The 19456-nt window shown below is 39.6% G+C and overlaps 1 protein-coding gene across 6 annotated transcripts in view; it reads right to left on the bottom strand.

Annotated features, from left to right (window-relative positions):
- The window catches only part of APP (amyloid beta precursor protein), a 290703-nt gene extending 271641 nt beyond the window's left edge, over positions 1-19062 (bottom strand). For 5 of the 6 annotated variants that reach the window (XM_077118781.1, XM_077118780.1, XM_077118779.1 and 2 more), the window contains exon 1: positions 18813-19062. In XM_077118781.1, coding sequence (XP_076974896.1) covers positions 18813-18869 — 57 coding nt within the window. In that variant the 5' untranslated portion in view covers positions 18870-19062. The remainder of the gene's footprint in view (positions 1-18812) is intronic. The other variant, XM_077118782.1, reaches the window with a different exon arrangement.
- Positions 19063-19456: the final 394 nt, after the last annotated feature.

Consider the following 19456-nt stretch of genomic DNA (forward strand, 5'->3'; position numbering starts at 1 on the left):
TGACTGGACACACAGCATACCCGTCTGGACCAGCTGAACTGGCTGCAAGCCTCCCCAAAACCATGAGTTCCCCCAGATGCGGCGGCCAGTGCCTGGCGCCCCTCCCCCACAGGCGGCTTCCCAGAGGGAAAGGAAAGAGACTCTAAGCCTGGTCAAGGCGGAGTTCGCTCATTGGGCTCATGGAAAAATAGGAAAGTGGAGGAAACGGAGGTTTTAGTGGCTGTGTTTCTACACAGACTTGGCAGCCTCTGGATTCAGCGGCGGGACTTCTCAGGCTGCAACTGCCACAAGGCATAGGCAGAAACCGGCTGCTTTCAGGGCTGTCTCCCACCTGTGCCTTCCCCAGGGGAGGGGTGAAGCCCAACTCAGGTGGAATCCCTCTCTCAAGGAATTCAGACCCCAGGGCTTGGCAATCTGAAGCCATTAAAACCAGCCTACAACCTCTCCTCCATCTCCACCACGCCCCCAGCAGGGAGAGTCTGCCAAAGTTAAAAGTGGCACAACATCTTTTGCTGGTGTGACCCGCAGGCAGACATGCCACATACTGGGCAGGATAAGAAAAAACAGAGCCCAGAGACTTCACAGGAAAGTCTTTTTAACTTGCTGGGTCTCACCCTCAGGGAAAACTGATGCAGGCGACTCCTTCCCCCTGATAGGAGGCCAGTTTAGTCCGGGAAAACCCGGCTGGAGTCCATAATACCTACGTAGACCCTCCTAAGGGTGGGGAGGGAAAAGGCACCATACAAGCAGGGCAAGAAACAAGAAAACAAGAACTGAAAAATTATCCACTGTTAAAAAAAACCTAAGCTAGAGGTCTGGAAAAAGCTGAACTGAAGGGTCAAAGAACAGATAGACAACAAATTCATCTAGCAAGAAAACCCTAGGTAAGAGAAGTGAAAGCAATCTCCAGAATAAACTAATCAAGGTAATTAAATGTCTAGACGCCAGCAAAAAATAACAAATCACACCAGAAAAACTGAAGATATGGCCCAGTCAAAGGAACAAATCAATAGTTCAAATGAGATACAAGAGCTGAAACAACTAATTCAGAATGTACGAACAGACATGGAAAACCTCATCAAAAACCAAATCAATGAATTGAGGGAGGATATGAAGAAGGCAAGGAATGAACAAAAAGAAGAAATGGAAAGTCTGAAAAAACAAATCATGGAACTTACAGGGATGAAAGGTACTGTAGAAGAGATGAAAAAAACAATGGAAACCTAGAATGGTAGATTTCAAGAGACGGAACATAGGATCTCTGAACCGGAGGATGGAACATCTGAAATCCAGCAAGAAAAAGAAAATATAAGGGAAAAATATGAGCAGGGACTCAGGGAATTGAAGGACAATATGAAGCACACGAATATACGTGTTGTGGGTGTCCCATACGGAGAAGAGAAGGGAAAAGGAGGAGAAAAACTAATGGAGGAAATTATCACTGAAAATTTCCCAACTCTTGGATCTAAAATTACAGATCCAAGAAGTGCAGCGTACCCCAAAGAGAACAGATCCAAATAGACGTTCTCCAAGACATTTACTAGTTAGAATGTCAGAGGTCAAAGAGAAAGAGAGGATCTTGAAAGCAGCAAGAGAAAAGCAATCCATCACATACAAGGGAAATCCAATAAGACTATGTGTAGATTTCTCAGCAGAAACCATGGAGATGAGAAGACTGTGGGACGATATATTTAAATTACTAAAAGAGAAAAACTGCCAACCAAGACTCCTATATCCAGCAAAATTGTCCTTCAAAAATGAGGGAGAAATTAAAACATTTTCAGACAAAATGTCACTGAGAGAATTTGTGACCAAGAGACCAGCTCTGCAAGAAATATTGAAGGGAGCACTACAGACAGATACGAAAAGACAGAAGAGAGAGGTGTGGAGAAGAGTGTAGAAAGAAAGAAAATTAGATATGACATATAAAATACAAAAGGCAAAATGGTAGAGGAAAGTACTACCCAAACAGTAATAACACTAAATGTTAATGGATTGAACTCCCCAATCAAAAGACATAAGACTGGCAGAATGGATTAAAAAACAGGATCCTAAAAAAAAAAACAGGATCCTTCTATATGCTGTCTACAGGAAGCACATCTTAGACCCAAAGATAAACATAAGTTGAAAGTGAAAGGTTGGGAAAAGATATTTCATGCAAATAACAACCAGAAAAGAGCAGGAGTAGCTATACTAATATCCAACAAATTAGACTTCAAATGAAAAACAGTTAAAAGAGACAAAGAAGGATACCATGTACTAACAAAAGGAAGAATTCAACAAGAAGACATAACAATCATAAATATTTATGCACCGAACCAGAATGCCCCAAAATACATGAGGCAAACACTGCAAACACTGAAAAGGGAAATAGACACATATACCATAATAGTTGGAGACTTCAATTCCCCACTCTCATCAATGGACAGAACATCAGGTCTAGCCAGAGGATCAATAAAGAAAAAAAGAGAATTTGAATATTACAATAAATGAGCTAGACTTAATAGACATTTATAGGACATTACACCCCACAACAGTAGGATACACAATTTTCTCAAGTGCTCATGGATCATTCTCAAAGATGGACCATATGCTGGGTCACAAAGCAAGTCTCAACAAATTTTAAAAGACTGAAATCATACAAAACACTTTCTCAGATCATAAGGGAATGAAGTTGGAAATCAATAATAGGCAGATCACCAGAAAATTCACAAATATGTGGAGGCTCAACAACACACTCTTAAACAACCAGTGGGTCAAGGAAGAAATTACAAGAGAAATCAGTAAATATCTCAAGGCAAATGAAAATGAAAACAAAACATATCAAAACTTATGGGATGCAGCAAAGGCAGTGCTAAGAGGGAAATTATTGCCCTAAATGCCTATATCAAAAAAGAAGAAAGGGTAAAAATACAGGAATTAACTGTCCACTTGGAAGAACTGGAGAAAGAACAGCAAACTAACCCCAAAGCAAGCAAAAGGAAAGAAATAACAAAGATTAGAGCAGAAATAAATGAAATTGAGAACATGAAAACAATTGAGAAAATCAATAAAATCAGAAGTTGGTTCTATAATAAAATCAATAAGATTGATGGGCCCTTAGCAAGATTGACAAAAAGAAGAAGAGAAAGGATGCAAATAAATAAGATCAGAAATGGAAGAGGAGACATAACCACTGACCCCACAGAAATAAAGGAGGTAATAACAGGATACTATGAACAACTTTATGCCAATAAATACAACAATGTAGATGAAATGGACAACTTCCTAGAAAGGCATGAACAACCAACTTTAACTCAAGATGAAATAGATGACCTCAACAAACCAATCACAAGTAAAGAAATTGAATCAGTCATTCAAAAGCTTCCCAAAAAGAAAAGTCCAGGACCAGATGGCTTCACATGTGAATTCTACCAAACATTCCAGAAAGAATTAGTACCAATCCTGCTCAAATTCTTCAAAAAAACTGAAGTGGAGGGAAAGCTACCTAATTCATTCTATGAAGCCAACATCACCCTCATACCAAAAGCAGGCAAAGATATTACAAAAAAAGAAAATGACAGACCAATCTTCTCTAATGAATATAGATGCAAAAATCCTCAACAAAATTCTAGCAAATCAAATCCAGCAACACATTAAAAGAATTATACATCATGACCAAGTAGGATTCATCCCAGGTATGCAAGGATGGTTCAACATAAGAAAATCAATTAATATAATATACCATATCAACAAATCAAAGCAGAAAAATCACAGGATAATCTCAATTGATGCAGAGAAGGCATTTGACAAAATTCAACATCCTTCCCTGTTGAAAACACTTCAAAGGATAGGAATACAAGGGAACTTCCTTAAAATGATAATGGGAATATATGAAAAATCCACAGCTAATATCATCCTCAATGGGGAAAAACTGAAAACTTTCCCCCTAAGATCAGGAATAAGACAAGGATGTCCACTATCACCACTGATATTCAACATTGTGTTGGAAGTTCCAGCCAGAGCAATTAGACAAGAAAAGAAATACAAGGCATCAAAATTGGAAAGGAAGAAGTAAAACTATCACTGTTTGCAGGTGATATGATACTATATGTCAAAAACCCTGAAAAATCCACAACAAAACTACTAGAGCTAATAAATGAGTACAGCAAAGTGGCAGGTTACAAGATCAACATTCAAAAATCTGTAGTGTTTCTATACACTAGTAATGAACAATCTGAGGGGGATATCAAGAAACGAATTCCATTTACAATTGCAACCAAAAGAATAAAATACTTAGGAATAAATTTAACTAAAGAGACAAAAGACCTATACAAAGAAAACTACAAGAAACTGTTAAAAGAAATCACAGAAGACCTAAACAGATGGAAGGGTATACCGTGTTCATGGACTGGAAGACTAAATATAGTTAAGATGTCAATTCTACCTAAATTGATCTACAGATTCAACGCAATACCAATCAAAATCCCAACAACTTATTTTTCGGAAATAGAAAAACCAATACGCAAATTTATCTGGAAGGGCAGGGTGTCCCGAATTGCTAAAAGTATCTTGAGGAAAAAAAACGAAGCTGGAGGTCTCACACTGCCTGACTTTAAGGCATATTATGAAGTCACAGTGGTCAAAACAGCATGGTATTGGCATAAAGATAGATATATCGACCAATGGAATCAAATAGAATGTTCAGATATAGACCCTCTCATCTACGGACATTTGATCTTTGATAAGGCAGTCAAGCCAACTCACCTGGGACAGAACAGTCTCTTCAATAAATGGTGCCTAGAGAACTGGATATCCATATGCAAAAGAATGAAAGAGGACCCATATCTCACATCCTATACAAAAGTTAACTCAAAATGGATCAAAGATCTAAACATCAGGTCTAAGACCATAAAACAGTTAGAGGAAAATGTAGGGAAATATCTTATAAATCTTATAATTGGAGGCAGTTTTATAGACCTTACACTTAAAGCAAGAGCACTGAAGAAATAAATAAATAAATGGGAACTCCTCAAAATTAAATGCTTTTGTGCATCAAAGAACTTCATCAAGAAAGTAAAAAAACAGCCTACACAATGGGAGACAATATTTGGAAACGACATATCAGATAAAGGTCTAGTATCCAGAATTTATAAAGAGATTGTTCAACTCAACAACAAAGAGACAGCCAATCCAATTTCAAAATGGGAAAAAGACTTGAACAGACACCTCTCAGAAGAGGAAATACAAGTGGCCAAAAGGCACATGAAGAAATGTTCAACGTCCCTGGCCATTAGAGAAATGCAAATCAAAACCACAATGAGATATCATCTCACACCCACCAGAATGGCCATTATCAACAAAACAGAAAATGACAAGTGCTGGAGAGGATGTGGAGAAAGAGGCACACTTATTCACTGTTGGTGGGAATGTCAAATGGTGCAACCACTGTGGAAGGCAGTTTGGCGGTTCCTCAAAAAGCTGAATAAAGAATTGCCATATGACCCAGCAATATCATTGCTAGGTATCTACTCAGAGGACATAAGTGCAAAGACACAAACGGACATTTGCACACCAATGTTTATAGCAGCATTATTTATAATTGCAAGGAGATGGAAACAGCCAAAATGTCCATCAACAGACGAGTGGCTAAACAAACTGTGGTATATACATACGATGGAATATTATGCAGCTGTAAGACAGAATAAACTTATTAAATATGTAACAACATGGATGGACCCTGAGAACATTATGCTGAGTGAGACTAGCCAAAAACTAAAGGACAAATATTGTATGGTCTCATTGATATGAACTGACATTAGTGAATAAAAGTGAAATACTTTGTTCATAACAGAGACCATCAGGAGATAGAAATAGGGTAAGATATTGGGTAATTGGAGCTGAAGGGATACAGACTGTGCAACAGGACTGGATACAAAAACTCAGAAATGGACAGCACAATACTACCTAACTGTAATATAATTATGTTAAAACACTGAATGAAACTGCATGTGAGAATGATAGAGGGAGGAGGGCTGGGGACATAAATGAAATCAGAAAGAAAGATAGATGTTAAAGATTGAGATGGTATAATCTAGGAATGCATAGAGTGTATAATAATAGTGAAATGTACAAGGTACAATTTTAAAAATGTTTTTGCATGAGGAAGAACAAAGGAATGTCATTATTGCAGGGTACTAAAAATAGATTGTAATTAATATTTTTAAATGTCACCTTCTGTGTGAGACTAAAGCAAAAAATGTTTATTAGCTACAACATTTATATTTTGACTAGTGCATTTCCTAATATAACTTATGTAGATAGTTTGATTGAACGCCATAAGTACTTGGAATCTCAGGTAGGACATGAGATTTTGCTGGTTTGTCCAGAGTGATGCCCCGATGAATCCCAGAGTGATTCGATCAGTGAGTGGAAAAGTATCTGCAAAGCCCCCTTCGGGGAGTGGTGAGTACGGGGAGAAATTCAACTTCCCCAAGTTGAATTCTTGATATTCTCACAAGCAGTGTGGACAACCTAAGCTATAGGCAGAGCCCCCAGTCTTGGGGTTTGTTCATATGAAACTTAACCCTGCAAAGGATAGGTCAAGTCTCCTTAAAATTTAGGCCAAAGAGTCACCCCCAAGAGAGCCTCTTTTGTTGCTCAGATGTGGCCCCTCTCTTCAGCCAACACAACGAGCAGTCTCACCACCCTACCCCTCTCTACATGGGCCATGACACCCAGGGGTGTGAACCTTCCTGGCAACGTGGGACAGAAATCTTGGAATGAACAGAGACTCAGCATCAAGGGATTGAGAAAAACCCTAGAATGAGCTGAGACTTACCATCAAGGGATTGAGAGAACCTTCTTGACCAAAAGGGGGAAGAGGGAAATGAGACAAAGTGTCAGTGGCTGAGAGATTCCAGAGTCCAGAGGTTATCCTGAAGGTTATTCTTATGCATCAAGTAGATATCATCTTGTTATTCAAGATGTAATGGAGAGGCTGGAGGGAACTGCCTGAAAGAGTAGAGCTGTGTTCCAGTAGCCATGCTTCTTGAGTATGATTGAATAATGATACAGCTGTCACAATGTGACTGACTGTATGATTGTGAAAACCCTGTGTCTGATGCTCCTTTTATCTACCTTGTCAACAAAGGAGTAGAACATATGGAATAAAAATAAATAACAGGGGGAACAAATGCTAAAATAAATTTAGTTTAAATGCTAGTGATCAATGAAAGCAAGGGGTAAGGGGTATGGTAGGTATAATCTTTTTTTTTTCTTTCCTGTGTTCATTTTATTTCTTTTTCTATTGTCTTTTTATTTCTTTTTCTGAATTAATGCAAATGTTCTAAGAAATGATGAATATGCAACTGATGATATTGTGAATTACTGATTATATATGTTGTTTTATTTTATTTTTTAATTAATAAATAAATTTTTAAAAAGATTGACAGAAAGATCAAAGGAGAAGGTGAAGTTATAACAGAGAAGACAGGATTTAACAAATGAGTATGACTTCTAAATCATTATACTGATATTTCTTTTAGTCTCCAGTGTCTTAGAGCAGCTAGAAGAAAAACCCTGAAATTGATGAACTGTAGCCCATACCAACTTTGAAATCTTTTCTATAACTATTTTTACAATGTACTTTGAAAGTTTTTGCTTTTTTGTATATTTGTGATATTTCACAATAAAAATTGTTTTAAAAATAATTCATGTAAGCAGATCTGAAAGGCTGCGTAGCAGCAGAAAAGTGGGAATTGATACGCAAATCTAGCTGAAAGGTAGTTCTCAATAATCATGGGCACATCAAAGCGTGCCTTATCTGCAATTTCTTTCAAAGAACAAGCTGGACAACAAAGTTGCTTTAGGGAAGTCTCTAGATAAAATGAAAGATAGTTTACCAACAGGGAGAGTTAACTGACACTGCCAGTACTATCCGTACTGATAGCCACTGAAATAATCCTTTTTCCATCACTCTGATTGGACGAAGTTTCCAGGAAGGCAAGTTTGAATCTAGCATAAGTGAGGCCAGACAAAGTGAAGGCTCAACTCTTGAGTACTCCTGCCATAAACATGAAAAGCATTCTGTCCCCGCTTTCTTCCATCACCACCACCAAGCAATATGTGCTTTCCAAGGAGTACGTAGTTAGCTAACAGACGAGGAAAATAAGTAAATCCAAAACTGACTGTAATCACTCATGAAGAATTTTTAATTTGATTTGTTCACAATGCTTATTACCCCATCCATTCTCTCAGTTTATCAGTGGTTGTGACCAGAATGCTAGTTGTCACCCAAAATCCTACTACCCCTTTACTCTCAGGAAGAGAATCTGGAATGTACTCCTGGTGGCAATGCTCCCAGGTGACAGACCACATTAAAGTCTCCCTTACAGCTAGATGTCACCATTGGGCAAAGGATGTTAAACAGACGTTAACAAAGGCTCCTAACTAACAGAAACAGACATCAATGGCTAGCATCATTTTAGGAACATTTAAAAGTAACCCACTGCTGGGAAAATGAAATTCAAGCTCATCATGCCATCCAAAGCCCTTAATTTCCTACCGTTCCTCACCTCCTCTTCCCATGATATAGCATGACTTACTTTTTGGAACCTCTGTCCCTTGCTGTTGCTTCTGCCTGGAAATGCCCTAGCCCTGTCCAGTTAACTTCTTTCTACTTATCCTTAAAAAACAACGCAGGGCTGAGCAACGGTGACTCGGTGGCAGAATTCTCGCCTGCCATGCTGGAGACCCAGGTTCGATTCCTGGTGCCTGCCCATGCCAAAAAAAAAAAAAAGCAAATGTTTCCTGCCTTCTCTGTGAATTTTATTTGTGTCCCTTGATTTTAATTTTGTTGTTTTGCAGTCTCAATTACACTGTAATTAATTATTTCTACATCTCTTTAGGCTGCAATATATACTTCAAGGCCAAGACCAGGTTACTTCTTAGTTTACTTAAAGCTCCACCCAGATTCCAGAACTCCTATCATAAATAACCACAGAATTTATATCCACAAATTGAATGATGGTTTCAAAAATTCACGATAACGAGAGAAAAAAATACAGTAAGACACTAAGTTTATAGTAAAAATGAAAAAAATCTTAGCTCCAAATCAGTGTCAGCACCACAGATGTCAATCACAAAAGCCGTCATAAAATCTGGAGAATGGATAGAACAGGTGAACACATAATCAAAATACCTAATTAATATTCCTGCATTAAACCATTATCTTGTCTGCTAAGCAAAGAATCAACAGCCTAGGTTTGTGTTTTATGCATTCAACCTCTGCAATGAATGAGCATGAGAAATCACATATTTTTTTTAAGTATAACTAACCCAACACTTTACCTTTAGGATGATGTTTTAACCAATGTCTTTTTCCTCCAGGAAAGACCTTTTCTACAAGGTCTTTACTGGATATTTATGAAATCAATATATATAACTATAAAGCCCACACACAAGCATCTGCCCCCACCCAAAAATTAATGTTTCCCATCTGTATCTTTACAACATAACCCAGAAAATTCACCATGATAAAAAATTAAGAGTCCAGCTCACAGAAGAGAAGTGAAATACTCAAATGGCAAATACAGACAGGAAAAGGAAATGCCTGAAAACAAAGTAGGTTTGTATCAGTCTCATTTATTTAAGACCACCCTCCCTTACATAACACTGTGATGTTCTTTATCTTTGTCCTGGATATTTTTCATGAACATGCTGATAAATTATTTGATCCTCAGTTCCCAAGACTTGCATTTTCTTATCTATATCTTCATCTATCCCTTCTCCATAGCAGCCACACAAAATAGTCATTGGCTATCCATCATCACTTAGAAATTTTCAAGTTCCCTTCCTCTCATACTTCATTGAACAAGTATGCAGTGATTCCAATACTGCAATTTTGCCACAAAAGTACTCTTAAAAGTTGAGTCCTTCACATTTTCTCAAGCAGAAATAAGTAAGTTGCCTTCAAGTTCAAAGATCTTATCAGTCAGCCAAGCCCTGCCAGCAAACCCCCAAGGACAAAGAAAACTGCAGGATTTTAAATTTTGGTTATTTTTATAAGATTTAAATTTTCTGGATTCTATAGTAAAAGAGGATTTAACACTTGACACAAAACATTAAAAACAAGGCTGAGAAAACACTAGCAAAATATAAGGCTAATCATAATAGCCTCAATTAGATTTTCAATGGCTGTCAAGTTAATGGAATATACTGGCATAAACTTTAAGCCCTTGAACTTGAAAAGTGCAATTCTTTTAGAAGTAAAGGTTACAGAGGTCTATATTTTAAAAAATGACCAATTTTACCCCTATTCCCATTAAGCTAAGGAGTAAATATCAGCTGCATAATGACAAGAAAGCAGCAAATACAAAAAGGACAATAACAACGAAATTTTCATTTTGATGGTCACTCAATTTAATTCCAATAGAAAACATCTTCTTCCTAAATGCTACTATACCATGCAAACAAATCATTTCAAGGCGCCCTCAACTCCAAGTGTCTGAATCAATCAGGAGATTAATTAAACAGTTATGCCAGTCCAACTAAATTTCTAAAATCAAAGAGTTACAAATTACTGAGCATTATTACATTATTAATATCATTCATGAAACTTTTTCACAATACAATATTCTAGAAAAGGGCTGGAAAACACAAATCTCTTTGAGATTTCTAAGTTAGGTGTCATTCACAAGAGAACCTAAGAAGATTTAAACCTATAAGAATTAACCTCAGCTTTTAAGAATCAATCACACAATGTGTTGACAGGGAAAGTTTAAGTTATATATGTCACCAGAAGGAAAGCTGGAGGTTAAAATATGGGACTATATAACATAGTAAAGCTTCAGGTAGACAATGTCCATGATTAACTGTACAAATACAAAAAAATTCTTTCATGAACTAGAACAAATGTATAACACTATTTCAAGGAGTTAATAATAGAGTGGAATATGAGGGAAAAAATATAGCTACCATGAACTATGGACTACAGTCAACAGTAATATCTTAATATTCCTTCAACAACAGTAGCAATGTAACACACCAATGCTAGGGGTAAATGGGGGGTGGATAGCAGGTATTGGATATTTGGGGTTTTGTCTCTTTTTTTTTGGAGTAATGAAAATTTTCTAAAATTGATTATTTTTTTCAAGTCACCTAACAACTCTTGTTATTCTGCCTACCCTTACTAGACTGGAACCTCCCCTTGAAGGCAGGGATCTCCAAAATATATGTTAATGAAGGAGTGAATTTCCTTGTCTGGGCTTGCCCAGAAAAATCTAAGCTATTTAGTGTATGGAATAAGCTGGTAAATTCTCAACAAAAATTTGATTTGAATTTTAAATTTTTAATTAGCTTAACAAGTAAGTATTTGTGAATGAGTTCTTTTCAGAATGATTACAGGTGACATATTTGCAAGTTTCCATGGGGTTTCTTAAGCTAGGAACTCTTCATTAAATCCTCAGACTAATATTCTACCATGGCAGAACTATATTTGGTTAAAACAAAAAATCATAAGGAGGAATTAAATGCATCAGTACAAGGAATATTTAAAATCAAGTATTACATTTCATTTGATGGGTTTCAATGCTAGACTCTCACAACAAACTTTATTAGGAATTAGAGCTTATCTATTGTTATATGTTCCTGTCAATTTCATTTCAAGCAAATAACTGAGAAGTGACATTTATTAAAACATGTAATTATACTTTTGAAAATTTTGGACTAACTAAAGGTTAATGGACAACACCATTTTCTTTATTTCCGAGTCAAAATAATGTTGCAAACCAAGCACTTGCAGACAAGGAAAAACTGAAGAAACGAGTTTGTGCCCATTGGGAATAAAGGGGCAGACTTAAATTGCACAAGTGGTCCTCAAGGGCAAAATAAAACCTCTTGCTTTTCTTCCTGTAAAATGTCTCCTTTGGGTCAAAATATACTATTCATTCAAGCTTTGAAATTTAGCAAAGCAACAGGAACAATAATGAATTTCTTCTTCCTAAATGATTTTTCTTTACAAGAAAAATCTCTTATTCTCATAAGAATTTTTTAAGGCTGAAATATAATTTAGTGGCCTCTATTGTCTCAGATGCCCAATATTCTTTGACCAAGATAGTATATGGCTTTCTCTAGAAGCTAAGTGAGCACTTAGGATAAATTACATATGGGGTCCTGGTACTATACCATTCATTCCAGACTTAATCTGTATAAGTGTTTATCACAAATGTGACTGTAATAGTTACAACCTCCCACTTGAACCCTCTCCTTGTCTTCTTTTGGTTAAACAGAACAATTATAAATACATGAACTGATTTCCCAAAAACTTACAAAGAGTCCTTTGGATTTTGTTTATTATGATTCTCCAATGTGTTGATCATAATTTAAACAATTATAACAGCACCAACTTCATGTACTCAAAGCATTCAAATATCCTCTTACCTTAATTTAAAAATAGAGATTGAAATCCCTTTATTTCATAAAATATGCTGATTAAAACAAATGTATGCCTTTAATTAAGCAGTAGATTTACTGAAAGGTCTCAAAGTTGTGATAATACGGCAAGTAATAAAATTTATTTTGAAAACTGATTTCACACCAAAATGCTTCATTCTCAAGAATTCTACTTTCCCATTCCGCAGTCCTCTAATGAAAAACATTTCAAGCTTCTATTTCAGGATCAAAATTCTCTTGTTGACATTGAAATCTTCCATTCCTACCTGAATTGGCAAACCTCAAACTAAACCATACTCGTTCACAGCTCCTTGCACATAGCTAATGGCCAACTAATAGCTGAGTTAATAATCCAGTTGGAATATATTCTTGCTCAATATTAGACATGTGTGGCCAGCCACCAGCATGCATATTTACACATTTTACACAGGAAAGACTTTTCTTTCCTGTGTAAAAACTGCTTATGGGGCAGGCCACTGTGGCACATGCCGGAGATCCGGGTTTGATTCCCCATGCCTGCCCATGTAAAAAAAAAAAATGCTTTTTACACATTTCTGTACTGTTCAAATCCTTCAATAAGCATAAATTAGCGTAATACTTTTTGAAAAAGCCAGTTGAAACAAAATATACATATATATTGAAAGTGAAATTTTCTAATATTTAGTCTAAAATCTTTATCTAAGATGTCCTTTTTAAATTTAAATCAAACCCATGCATTCTTATAAGGAACTGTCAGTTTTTTGAGTCTTAATTGTCAGTAAGTGAATTAATTGGCCAATAAATAAAACATCTTTTATTTTTAATTTTTAACTATGTTAGACTTAAATATACACATTTTACAAAATAGTAATAATACAAGGAACTAACACATGGTGCCTATTATGCTACATATATTAATCATATATAAAAACATGATACAAGTAATATGTTACATAGATATTAACTCATATACTGTTTGAAGCATTGCATATTAATAATATAAATCGCGTACTCTTCAACAACCCAAAATAGCATTCTTATTTACAAAGGAAAAAACTTAGGCACAGAGCTGTTAAATAACTTGTCCAAGGACAATAGCTTGGAAGGTACAGAACCAGCATTTAAACTAGGCAACGTGCTCCAGAGTCCAGGTCTTCACTCTGTCTGATGCTTGCTGCCTAGCCCTGCTCAGCGAGAAACATGCCAGATGACTCAGGAAGACTGGACTAACATCACATACCTGGTTTTGAAATCAACATCATAAACATGGGAACAACTCCACTCCTCTCCGAAGACCTGAGCTTTTAAAAATCACTCATCTCCGTTTAAACCACTACCTTCTTTCATGAGACACAAAAATCCTAACAAATGTTCAAGCTAAATCTCTATTGCATGTTTCCTTTAAAAGGTAGCCACACAAAATCAATCTAAATGAAAGGCCTCCTAACTCCCTCTTGCAGCTAAGAAAATACATGTGAACTGAATTCAGTAATTGTCTGTACAGCTCACTTTCCAGAGTCAGCTAGCTAATCTATTATGCATCACTTTTTCATCTCCAGTCTTTTTTTAGATGAATGATTTTATTCCTAGAACTGTCAATCATTCTAATTCAGTTTTGAGCAGATTTCTACTTCTAAAAAGACACCAGGAAAACATATTTTTTTAACCAGGAATAATCGTAGAAGAGGAATATTTACCAAACTTAAAAAAAAAAAATTGCTAGCATGTTCACTTTAACAGTCATTTTCATAAGCTATCCACATTAACTGAAGAGTTACATAACATTTTGCCCTTCACTATGGTTGGTTTTCATTTTCAAATTCAGTTTAAGGCTTTAGATATCATTTGCTTTTCTTTTTATAGCAAAAAAATAATAATAATAAAAGAAATAAATACATTTTATCTTGTAAATCTGCTCGTTTAGGGTGCATTGCTCATTCCTTCATTTTAGCTTCACTAGCCAGCCTGTCGCCCTCCTCTGTCTTCCCCCACCCACCCATGAGATAACTGTATATTTCTTTATAAATGAGATATATCTGTATATCTGATAGACTTGCAGGGTGATGATATTTCCTAAGGGTACACAGAAGGTGGTATTAAGTTCAACTCCCACTCCATACTTTGTATCTGGGATCCCACCATAAAAAGGAAAAAAAATTCACAGTCAAAAAGACTGGGAAGAGGTAGAAAAATACCATCGTAAAACAAGACATAAATTCATCTTTGCTACCCTCCCAACTGCTGCCCAATGAAACGCTTTTCTTACGTTATGCCTTAGCTAATACCCTTTGACAATTTTTCATCAGAGCTCTCAGGTGCCGTTTTCAGCCCCTGACCTTCAGCCCCTGCCTCCTCATTTCTAACTCCATACTTCTCTCCAGAGTGCATCCCACATTTTCCTTTTCCTGCACAACATGTCACAGTTCGTGAGCATGCATGTATAATCATTTGGTAAACTTCTGTCAACCCCAATAGACTGAAAGCACAGTGAAGGAAAACACTTTGCTTTGTTCACCACAATATCCTCAGAACTGAGGGACTGGGCTTGGTCCAAAATGGGAATCAATAAAAATTTTCCTAAAAAATAGATGGAAAGATAATAAAATCAAATCCCATACTTGCTCATTCTGCCACCCTTCATTCACTATTTAAGAACCTCAACTGGGTCTGACTCTAAAGACACAGGGAATAGAAAAATGAAGATAAAGGCCCTGCCCACACACTCAGGCCAGTGTATGTGAGAGTATGAGTGAGTGTGTGCACACATGTGTGAGTGTGTGTGTGTATCTGGGAGGGGAGACGTAGAGACGCATGTAAACAAATATCGTACATGCAAGGACGCAACTGCCCTTCTCCAGACCTGTCTGGGAACTTTACTACCAGGCAATTCCCTACAATTATCTCATGCTATTATTCCTTTATCCGTTAAACATAGAACACCATAACACTTCTACTCATTATACCATTTAATTTGTACTTTCCCTTTGGCACTTAACACTTTCTATTTTATAATCATGCACATGTTTTATTTACCCTATGAGAAGGCAAACTTCCTGATGGGGATAAGGGAGAGAGGTGTATACAGTCAGACTAAATCTCTGGAAGTTTCATTTTAAAGTACATTTATACAGAATTTCCTTGCATTCATAATTGATACAGCCAGGTAGACAACGAAAAGTATTAAAATTGGTTTGTAACTGTCTTAAGGTAATACATATTCCCAGCTGGGTTAAATTTGCAAAACAGAATGTATATTCTCTACTGAATTTTATTATGCTGCTTCTTCACAGAAGAGCCATGTTTATTTCTAGAATGACTGACAACTTCCACTTTTGGACAAATATCTGTACAGAAAGTCTCTAGCAATGCCACGCCAAAGGGGATCCTTTAGCAAACAGGGAAAAGTTTTACCCAAAAAGATTATAACCTCTCTGTTTTCCTTCAGACCAGTATTCAACTGCCCATACTATTTTTCAAATTTTTAGATCCGTTATTCATAACTTAACGTTCTGATCCACTTAAGTTGCAGGTTGTTCTACATTCCCTAATCTATCTGGTAGCTTCTCTGTAGTGCCAACAGCTTTGCAAGTGCTGTCAGGGACCACTCACTGCTAGGTTGGGGTACAAGTTTGTGCCCTGCCTGTTACCATGGCTCCCCACTGACCACCAGCAAATGGTGACTCTCCCTGGATCACCACCAAATCTGTGCTTCACTATTCTACCTGCAGGTATCCACCTTTAGGCAGTATTAAGAGTCAGTGTGGTGGGTTTCTATGACCTGTGAATTAGCACCATGATCAAGACAGATGATGTGGAAAAACATAACACTTAAGAGGAAAGAAGTTCATATAAATAACTATTAGGGCTTTTCAAACCCACACTTCTATCAATACACCAAGCAAATGGGCAGGCCACTGTGGCTCAGCAGGCAAGAATGCTTGCCTGCCATGCCAGAGGACCCGGGTTTGATTCCCGGTGCCGGCCTATGTTAAAAAAAAAATTACACCAAGCAAAGTCATCAACCCAGGTTATAAAATGCTTCTCCCACAACCCATTTATGATTGCGCCCACTGTTTTTTTTCCCCAGAGTCATCTTTAGCACACATATTTTGCAAGATTTACAAAAGAAAGCAACTAAAAGATAATTATATCTTGTAAGTGGGTACAGACATAGCTGAATAAATTCCCCTCTAGCCTCATTAGTGAATTACCCATTCTCCCACCAAGGCTTGCAGGAGACTGCCAGCAAACTACAAAATGGACTAATCTGAATCTCACCTCCACCTTTTGAAGGAGGTGATAATGATCACTGAAATTATTGAAAAAGATGACAAGAAGAGCAAAGAAATGCAATCATATATGCCTGGAAATAAGTTTGATTCTTATTTGCTTATATGCTACCTCTTTTTGTGCAAGAAAAAAAGCTTCAAAAATAAAGGTGTTTGTTGGTGTGATGGTGGCTCAGTGGCAGAATTCTTGCCTGCCATGCCAGACACCCAGGTTCGTTCCCAGTGCCTGCCCATGCAAAAAAAAATTAAAATAAAAAAAATAAAGGTGTCGATACGCTTTAATTACCTAACTCACTTTTTAATTTGTAGTAAGAAAATTGAAATAATTATAAATAAATGTCAATTATTGGAGAAATGAGTTTCTTAATGAAATGCATATTAGTAATTATGGAAAATCGAATTCTTGGTCTCATAAACTGTCTTTACCAGCTCACTTGTGGGTAAAAAAAAAAAAAAGGAGGAAAAAGTTCAATGACCTTGTAAATTAAAGACTAAAAAGCAGCAACTGTATGATATTCTGTAAAGCCTAGGTAGAATTACACTAAAACACTTCTCCGAAAACTGTTTTGGAAAATTACCTTAAGGTAAGGGAAGGAGGGGGGGAATGGGAGGGGTTGCAAATGGTGTAACACTAAAACGGAACCCAAAGAATGCGAAATGCGGCCTCATCTGCCCCAACTGTCAAACAAACAACTTCTAAGCATCTTGAGATAGAAAGAAAATAGTCATTTTGCACAAGGCATTAGCTGAATGTTCGAGAGTTGGATGAATAGCGAAGACTTGTTAAACACCTAGTGGTGGGTGGATTTCACCAGGCTGCAGCCTCCACACAGCTTTTCTTTGCTGCACTGCAGAGGCGCCATCTTCTCCGTCTTAATCTTCACACAATTCAATCGTTTTATCTGCACCCGAAAAAAAAAGACCCTGTGGTCCCTCCCCAGGAGCCCGCGCCCCCCGGGGGACCTAACCAGAGTCCCCAGCGCTGCCAAGGCCGCGCCTTAATCAGACAAACGCCTCCTTTGAAGCCCGTGCCTCCCCACCACCCGCCACTGCCCTTTCCAGACGCACACCCGACTCTCCACGGATTTCTCCAAGGACTTGGAGAAATCCCAGCACACAATCAGCAAGCCTTGTTGGGAGGGGGTGTAGAAGGGCTCGAGGATCGGCCAGGGAAGCCCCAGCAGCACCCAAGTCCCTTTCGGAGTAGGCGCGCAACACCGGGAAGGGAGACCGGCGGGAACCGAGGTGGCGCACGGAGACTAACGCGGTTCTGTCCGCCGCGCCCTGGGCTGGCGAGGGCGGGGTGGCGAGGCTTTTGTTCCCGGGGACCTTCTCCCTCTAGGAGAGAAGCTGAAGGTACTACCGAATGCCCGGACGTCCAGGCTCGGGAAGACGTGGGGTGGCTGTTGGTCTCCGACCCCTCCCATCTCTCGCAACTTACACAAAAGGAAGACGCAGAAACATACAAAGTTTGCCTGCGGAACGCAGTGCGCGACCCGGTCGCCCACTCCGGCTGTGGTCGCACCCAGGCGGCCACCGCGAGCAGCCGGGAAAGGGAAGGGGGTGGAGGTTCGGGCAGGGAATGGATGGGGGGGGGGGGGGCGAGTGATCGGTACAGAGAAGGCACCGGGAAGCGAGGAGGTGGGGGGGCAGCTGCCAGAGCAGTCCCGACTGCTCGTCCCCAGGGTGGAAAAGGGGAAGGGCAGCGATTCAAGAACCGGGAACAGGATCCAGGGGCGCTGCGTTTTTTGTTTTCCCCACGTGCCCCACTTCCCTTCTGGACGTCTCTTGCCTCCCTCGGCCCCTGCCCCAGAAAGAGTCTAAGCCGGGGTCCGAGCTCAGGATCGTGTCCTCCCCTTCTCCCGGATCTGACATGGACGAGGAGAGTCCGAAGACTCGCCTGCTCCTCCTCGGCGGGCCGGAGCGCGCGTCCCCGGGTAGGGCTGGGCCGGAGGCGGAGATGCGCAGGGCGCCCGCAAGCGGGGGCGTGGGGCGCGGTGGGGAGACTGGTCCCCTTGGCTACTCCTGGCTTCTTGGGGTTAAAGACTTAGGGGAATCGGGTCCCTTCGGTGGCCGCACCCCGTCCCCAATCTTGTGAGGCGCAGCACCCACCTCCAGCGCCCGAGCCGTCCAGACCGCGAGGAAGAGCAGGGCCAAACCCCGCGGCATCGCAACCCTGCGCGGGGCACCGTGTGCGCTGCTGTCCGAGTGGGATGCGCCGCGTCCTGCTCTGCTCGTTCAGTCGCCGCGGCCGTCTCCGTTTGGCCCCGGTCTCGCGCCGCTCAGGGTGCTCTAGTCTAGCGCTGCCGAGGAAACTGACCGAGCCAGAGCGCGGCTGCTGGGCTTCCAGCCCCGCGAGTCAGCTGATCCGGCCCACCCCGCTCGGCACCCGAGAGAGACCCCTAGCGGAGCCACCGGGAAGCTGCGCCTGCTCGGGTCCCCCACCCCCACCCTCCCGCCGCCCCCAGCGCCCACAGGTGCAACGCCCTCGGCCTCTTCAGCACCTTGCAAACCTCCGAGACCCACGGCCCACCTGGGCTCCGGGAGCAGGAGGAGGGCGAGTCTGAGGTTAGGAGCGGGATGGTGCAAGCTCAGGAAAAGGTGAGTCCTAAGACACTTGGGCTCCAGAAAAGTCGGGAGCGCTCCCCGCTCGTTCTCGCGAGCTTGACTCATCCGACCCCGCAGCCTTCTCGGGGATGCAAATGAAAGGACTGCTGCTGGGGTGCGTTTTATTCCGCATTTGGGTTTTTATCTTC

Source organism: Tamandua tetradactyla, chromosome 10 (assembly GCF_023851605.1).
Source record: "Tamandua tetradactyla isolate mTamTet1 chromosome 10, mTamTet1.pri, whole genome shotgun sequence".
In the NCBI taxonomy this organism is placed as follows: Eukaryota; Metazoa; Chordata; class Mammalia; order Pilosa; family Myrmecophagidae; genus Tamandua; species Tamandua tetradactyla.